The following is a 7,847-nucleotide window of genomic DNA, read 5'->3' on the forward strand; positions in this document are numbered from 1 at the left end:
TGAAAATCTTTCACGTAAATAGCAAACAGCATAAACTAGTCTTAATAGAGTAATCCATAAAAACTACATTGGTGATGAACAAACATGATTGAAATGATAGAAATTCTTCAAATGCATAGTGCAAATAAGAAAGATATTTCAAAACACAATCTAAACACCAGTGCTATACGCAAAGGCAACACAACACTCAGTGCTCCTAGCAGTTCTGAAGCTTGATTTAGAAGAGAAACTAGGCTCACGTAAAAGTTTTATAACTTTCACCTTAAATTATAGTGTTCAGCAGTCAGTTAAAAAAACTGAATTTTTTTAATCATGGCATAAAATTGATACCAAATTTTTAATAACTCTTGTTTGCATTTTGTGTGTTTCAAGTATTTCATAAGTGAAATGATTGATATTAACCATTATCTCATACATTTTAAAGTACAGTACACGTTAGTCAAATTACCATGATAATTTCATCATACAAGGACATTGTTCTGTTAGATGATACTGCTGTAAACATACATAGAGTGATTCCAGTTTTAATACAATTCATTTACTGGAATACTGATCACACAATGTAGTGCAGTACCTTCTTCTAGGTCTTTGGTTAGACATATAACTACCCAGTAAGGTTGAGATTTTGAAATTGTTGTCTCCAATTACTGTTATCTTTACTTCGATGAGGCGCTTTCAAATTGTCAATTAATATATTTACTGATTTACCTTGTTCATTATGTAACAAGTGTTATACTAAATGTGCATGAAATTAAGATAATATTCAGTCGTAAAAGTGATAACATTACTCTGCTCGCCACAGCAGCTGGATGTATAATGTACATCATTTCTTTTTCAGAAATAGTTCTTGCGTAGGACTTCATCTATGCGATTCATTGTTTCTTCTAAATCCTTTTTACTCTCAGCTAGAATTAATATATCATCAGCAAATCGTAGCATCTTTATCTTTTCACCTTGTACTGTTACTGCGAATCTAAATTGTTTTTAACATCATTAACTGATAGTTCCATGTAAAGATTAAAAATCAACGGGGATAGGGAACATACTTGTCGGACTCCCTTTCTTATTACAGCTTTTTTCTTATGTTCTTCAATTATTACTGTTGCTGTTCAGTTTCTGTAAATGTTAGCAATTGTTCTTCTATCTCTGTATTTGAACCCTAATTTTTTAAAATGTTGAACATTTTATTCCAGTCTATGTTATCGAATGCCTTTTCTAGATCTATAAATGCCATCTATGTTGGTTTGTTTTTCATTAATCTTCCTTCCACTATTAATCTGAGGCCTAAAATTGCTTCCCTTTTCCCTATACGTTTCCTGAAACCAAATTGGTCTTCTCCTAACACTTCCACTCTCCTCTCAATTCTTCTGTATAGAATTCTAGTTAAGATTTTTGATGCATGACTAGTTAAACTAATTGTTCTGTATTCTTCACATTTATCTGCCCCTGCTTTCTTTGGTATCATGACTATAACACTTTTTTGAAGTCTGACGGAACTTCCCCTTTTTCATAAGTATTACACACCAGTTTGTATAATCTATCAATCGCTTCCTCACCTGCACTGCACAGTAATTCTACAGGTATTCCGTCTATTCCAGGAGCCTTACTACCATTCAAATCTTTTAATGCTCTCTTAAATTCAGATCTCAGTATTGTTTCTCCCATTTCATCCTCCTCAACTTCCTCTTCTTCCTCTATAACACCATTTTCCAATTCATTTCCTCCGTATAACTCTTCAATATATTCCACCCACCTATCGACTTTACCTTTCATATTATAAACCAGTATTTACCAATGTTCATTTCTCTTTCCACTTCTGAACACTTTTCTTTAATCCACCCTTCTTTCGCTAGTTTGTACTTCCTGTTTATAGCATTTCTTAATTGTCAGTAGTTCCTTTTACTTTCTTCATCACTAGCATTCTGATATTTTCTACATTCATCCATCAGCTGCAATATATCGTCTGAAACCCAAGGTTTTCTACCAGTTCTCTTTGTTCCGCCTAAGTTTTTCAGACTAAGATTCAGACGTAATTTTAAGTGAATTCAAATATGACTTTTTAGGAAGGGTGTGAACAATTTTTACCGATCTTTTTTTGTAAATTTTTTTGAGGGATATTGAAAAATCAATATTTTTACATTTTTAACGGAATAGGTATATACATTGAGCTTTTAAACTTTAAAAAAATTCAAAACACAATTTTTCGTCTCCTTAAACCATATAAATAGAACGGGGAAAATTTTTTTTGTCATTTAAAGGCTTATTGATGTAGAATATATTCTTGTAAAAATTTTCCATTAACTCCCTTTTCCAGCAAGTAATATCTAAAAAACAAAAAAAAAATCATTAATTTTTGTGACTGGGGATGTATATTAAAAGTAAATTTGGCCATTTGTTATTCTGTTAAAAAGGGCTTCAACTTTTATGAAATAAATTTTTTGATAGAATTCTCCAGTAAAATTTTAATATTTTGGCCGAAAATCCCCATTTTCAGATTTTTGAAAATTAATATAATTATTAATTCCTCTGGTGTAGGATCTTCCTACAAGTTTGATCAAAATCCGTTTACGAATCTGGAGTCATTAAGCTTCAAACAGCTTAACATACTTACATAACAATTCATTTGTAAAAACGGTTATTTTGGGCTTAGGAATAACATTAATTTTTGAAGTGAAAACTTCTTTAGGCGGGTTGTGTCAGAATATTTTGCACATATGAATTAGATGGGAACATGGAAAAAAAATCGCTGACTCGTAATCAAAATCTGTAACGTAACGCAAGACGCTAAACATATGTGTATATATATATATATATATATATATATATATATATGAAAGAGAAAAGGAGTAGAAGGAGAAAAAATGTATACGCATATATGAGTGTATAGTATATATGAGTATATAGTATAATATGTAGTAGCAGAGGATGGGATCTGGGAGAAAAAACTGCCGGTGATTCACAATAATTCTCCTCACTATCACTCTCTTTCCCTCTTTCAATATACGTACCCATACACGCCTACACGTATATATTAGTATACGGTAAAGATAGACTGAATTATAGTTAGCCGTACTACGTTGCTTCTCGGTTGTGCTTGTATACATTGAAATGTTTGTTTATTATATGTCAAAGTGTTTGTTTATATTACATTTTTCAATACTTACTCATAATAATAATAAAAAAAATAATTGTTTAAATTCAGTGTAAGTGTAACATATTATAATATGTTGTATATTTGTGAAGAATATTGAATAAAAATGTGAGTACATCAAAAATGCATTTCATGTTTATATTTTATATTTTTTATTATAACGTGTGCACGTGACACATTCAAAAAGCATGTACAACATAATATTATGTATAAATCTTTAAATAAATTTTATAAAAAAATTAAGAAAAAGATATCCCATTAATGAATTCATCTATTCTTTTCTTAATCTATATAAAATTTGTTTAAATATTTATATTGAGTAACTAGCTGACCCGGCGAACTTGGAACTACCTAAGAGTCAATGAATGTCGTGTTAACTTAGATAAACTTAATCTAGTATTTATTAACAGAAGTAGCTGACCCGTCAGACGTTGTCCTGTCATACCTACAATTATTCAATTCGAACAGGAATAAAAACTAAAAAAAAAAAATTTATTTCCAAACCATTATGTATTTTTAGTCGTTTTATCGAGAAAAGTCTGATAATTCAAGTTTTGGATTAAATTCTATTTATTGAAGTGCTTTTGGATACACAATGTTTTTTTGTTTTTCCTTCTGGTGCGTACACAAATAAATTAGAAGGTTTTCCGACACGTGAGCAGGCCACATACAGCTGTCCATTTGAGAAGCATGGATTTTCCAAATTCAGTCCATATACTTGTAGCGATTGTCCTTGTGCTTTGTTGATGGTCTTTGCAAAGGCGAGTCGCACTGGAAACTGCAAACGTTTGAATTTGAATGGCACATCTGTTGGAATCATTGGGATGCGCAGCAACAGTACATCTTCTACTTTAAATTTTCCGTTTAAAATTGTAGCTTCGATTATGTTGTTCATTAGCTTTTTCACCGAAACCGTGGTACCATCGCAGAGTTATGGTGGATTGATATTTCGTAGAAGTATGATAGGCACACCAATTTTCAGTGTTAGAAGGTGCTGTGGCATGCCTGGTAAATCAAGTGATTTTAAAAATTCTGTTGGGTAATTGACAGCTTCCTCTTGATTCATTACAGTATCGATGGACTTGTACGTAGTCGTATCACCTGGGATTTTGTTTTGAATGTTGAAATTGATTGTATTGACATCGTTGTTTTTGGCTGCTAATATAGCCCGTGCACTCAGCCATTGATAATTTCTGTAATTTTGTGCTATATTTGGGAAAACGTTGTCAATTAACTCGTCGGTGGTTGCTGTGATTTTACAAAAATATTCTGGCAGTGTGATGCATTGTGTTGATTTATCGATGGCCATTTTCCCATTTCCAATATCCAACAATTGTTTTGCGAAACAATCAGCTGATGCATTATTATGTAGTTGTGCACGGATATTGGTCTTCAAGTTCAATTTATGTACGTGTTGACGTAAAACTGATGATTTGAGACATGCATTGAGTTCATCAGCTGGTGTTGAACGTGATATTACTGGTAGAGTTTGTCGAAAATCACCAGACAACAAAATGATTGCGCCACCGAAGAGCAGTTGATTTCCTCTTAAATCTTTTAGTGTACGATAAAGTGCTTCTAATGCTTTTTAGTGCGCCATAATACACTCGTCCCATACGAGTTTACACGTTTGGAGTATTTTACCCATTCCGGAATTTTTGGTGATATTGCATGTTGGTCTTTCAGTGATTTGGATATTCAACGGCAGTTTTAATGCTGAATGCGCTGTTCAACCACCATCTAGAAGAGTTGCTGCAGTGCCTGATGTTGCGATTGCCAGTGCAGTATCATTTCGTGATCGTGTTTGCCAAAATAAGTGAAATGAGAGTTTTCGTGTTCCTCCGGGCGCATCCAGGAAATACAATCCACTGCTTTTGCTTGTGATTGCATGCATAATTCTGTCATACACTATACGTTGTTCTGGAACCAAATTTGGAAGATTAGTTTGAACAAATTTACTTAATTCGTCAACGTCAAAGTGTGTTTCTCGTTGCAAATCACGATCGAAAAGGCTGTTTGCGGATCGATTCGGCGCAAGCATTCCCAGTTGTACCAACGCTTTGTTAACGATTGCCAAACACATATCCTCAATTGCAACCAATGCCTAATTATACACGTTTGGTGAAAATTGATTGTCTGGATTTTGATTCGTTGTACACAAACGATGCAAAATGTCTTCACTCACGTAGTCTTTGTAATTTTCTCAAAGATCTTTCGGATTTGATGGGAAACAAGTTGTCAATATTATCGCAAATAAAGTGCTATGGTCGAACCACAGCAAATATATTTGCTGTGGTCGAGCAGTAGTCGATGCATCTGCGAGTGAAGTGTCCCAATGTGCATCGTTTTCAAGAAGATTTAATTCTTGGCAAGCTTCGCGATATGTGGCCCAAACTTGGCCGTTCACTGTTCTCAATTGTTCGAAGGATGTCGGTCCACCTATGTTGATTAACAGTAATCGCAAGTAAAAGCATTCTGCATTGTTTGGATGAACAGTGTACAGACAGCCTAACGCGTCGGTCGAATCTAAATTGTGATGTCCTTCAACTGCTTTGCCTTGTTTGCGGCGTTGAAACTTTTTCGCTGATGCATTCCATGTGTAATATAATGGCACTTCAGAGTAGAGTAACGTCTTTGCAAATACATCTTCGCTTCACAGTGAGAAAAATGCAGTTAACGTTGTTAATGGTGGTAACAATGCTCTTGTACGTACATTTTCTGTCCTGAAGTACACGCGCTGGCCATTTTCAAGGTGCACTGCCAAATGAACAACTGTTGGATGTCGTTCATGGATTGGAAATGATAAAATTCGCCATACTGCTTCATTACTACTGATGTAGCAGTCTATATTGATTGATTTCATCGATAGATCTAGTTGTTTTTCCCAAACCAATAACTGCCATATCGCTTCCATTGTTGATAGTTCATATATTTGCAAATATACTTGTTCAATTTCAACATCATTGTTCCGTACTTTTAAAGTGATGGATTTTCCGCCATCTTCAGTTAATCGTCGACGATAGAGTGGATATCTGTCATTTCCAGTGATAGCCTCGGCAACTAAAGCTCTTGGGTATCGTTTTGTGCATTTTCCATCAGACATGCATGGTGAATGGTTGTTAAGTACACCACATGGGCCGTGAATCCTGTTTTTTGTGACGACTTCAAATAAGTCTGGATCACTGTTGGCATCTGGTATTTCTTCTGAGATGACCTGATGAATTTGATCTGGTGTGAGTTTTGAGATCAACCAAATTAAAATGTGTGCATGTGGCAATCCTAGTTTTTGCCACTCAATGGAATATATCCAACAGCGTGTCTCACCAAATACCTGATGCTTAACAAAGAAATCCATTAAAGATTTCAATTTTAGTTTGAACACACATGCGGTAATATCATGACGATCCGAAGATGACTGTATAGGGAACAAAAGTTCTTTAATTTCTTCCCACGTAGGATTGCATGTGAATGTAATAAACAGATCTGGACGGCCACATGCGCGAACATATGTCATTGCATCTTGTGCGTATTCATGCATGTACCGTGGGCTCCCTGTGAATGTAGCCGGCAGAATGACCATTTTTCCCAATTCGTTGGGATTCACATTGCCATCATTAACAATTGACATAAATGAATGTATTCTTCTGAACGCAACTTGGTTTGATTCAATCGAATGTAGAGAAGTCGTTCGGTTTCGATTTTCGCATATATATCGACAATATATTGGTGGAACAATTGTCGACATTTCAATATATGATTTTCAGCGTTTTCACGAATCATCAAACGATAGGAATAGTAATTCATGCCTCTGACTTTCTAGTTCGTTTCCTCATCTGTTTGTGGATTTCTCATTTTGATGTTCAAATGATATCCATCTTCACCTTTCCAAAATAAAATCGGATATTGCAATCCGTCGTATGAGCGGTGTGTTTCTGCCACTCGCTGAACATTACCATTTCTGCGATGAAGAATTATATTACGTGAGTTAAATTCTTCGCCAACTATAACGATCGCCACTTCATCAATTATTGGTGCGTTGTATCGTCTTTCGTGTTGGCCGAGAGGTGTCTTGTCTGGTTTAACTACAACTCTGTAGTCATCAGCTGGCATTTGGTCAAGGGCAGTTCTAAACAATAGAATCAATTCTTGTTTCGATTGAATAAAGTTTGTAATTCAGTGACAATATCTCGTCTAGTGCCCGCATTGTATCGACAACGTTGATCGATTTGTTCATCAGTATTTCCCATGAAATAAATTTGAAGAAATTTATAATCCGTGTCTGGAAGTGGTAGTAATGATCCAGCACTATGATAGATTTGACCTTGCACTTTGAATGTTGGCATGTAATTGTCGCGCAAGATATTGGTTGCACCGAATGATGTCATTTGAAAACATGAATTGTACTTGCGAATGTTCGTTAAGAAATGTTTCGATTCACTTGTGTCATCTGATACCAACGTTGATAACGGTTCAGGTGGTGGATGTAATTCTGGCATTTTTATTTTTCCACCAGCACAGCACACTCCTGGTGCTTCATTCTTAAATTTGAATGCACTACAAATGTGTATAGTTCATCTATTTTTCCAATAACCACACTTGGATGAATGCTGTAATTATAATTAGTATCGTAATGGAATGCACTGAGATTCAAATCAGCGTGAGTGGTTGTTCTGGTTCGAGAAGTGCTCACTCAAAT

At 34.8% G+C, this 7,847-nt stretch overlaps 2 protein-coding genes across 2 annotated transcripts; both read right to left on the reverse strand.

Moving 5' to 3' along the window:
* Window positions 1-4,082: 4,082 nt before the first annotated feature.
* Window positions 4,083-4,460, reverse strand: LOC142333392 (uncharacterized). Its single transcript, XM_075380425.1, has one exon. The coding sequence runs from the start codon at window positions 4,458-4,460 to the stop codon at window positions 4,083-4,085; it is 378 nt and encodes a 125-aa protein (XP_075236540.1).
* Window positions 4,461-5,804: 1,344 nt separating this feature from the next.
* Window positions 5,805-6,896, reverse strand: LOC142333393 (uncharacterized). Its single transcript, XM_075380426.1, has one exon. The coding sequence runs from the start codon at window positions 6,894-6,896 to the stop codon at window positions 5,805-5,807; it is 1,092 nt and encodes a 363-aa protein (XP_075236541.1).
* Between the last annotated feature and the right edge of the window lie 951 nt (window positions 6,897-7,847).

This window comes from Lycorma delicatula, chromosome 12 (genome assembly GCF_047948215.1).
Source record: "Lycorma delicatula isolate Av1 chromosome 12, ASM4794821v1, whole genome shotgun sequence".
NCBI lineage: Eukaryota > Metazoa > Arthropoda > Insecta > Hemiptera > Fulgoridae > Lycorma > Lycorma delicatula.

Coding starts and splice junctions, on each gene's coding strand:
- LOC142333392 (XM_075380425.1), bottom strand. CDS start 4,460: ATGGCCATCGATAAATCAACACAATGCATCACACTGCCAGAATATTTT.
- LOC142333393 (XM_075380426.1), bottom strand. CDS start 6,896: ATGTCGACAATTGTTCCACCAATATATTGTCGATATATATGCGAAAAT.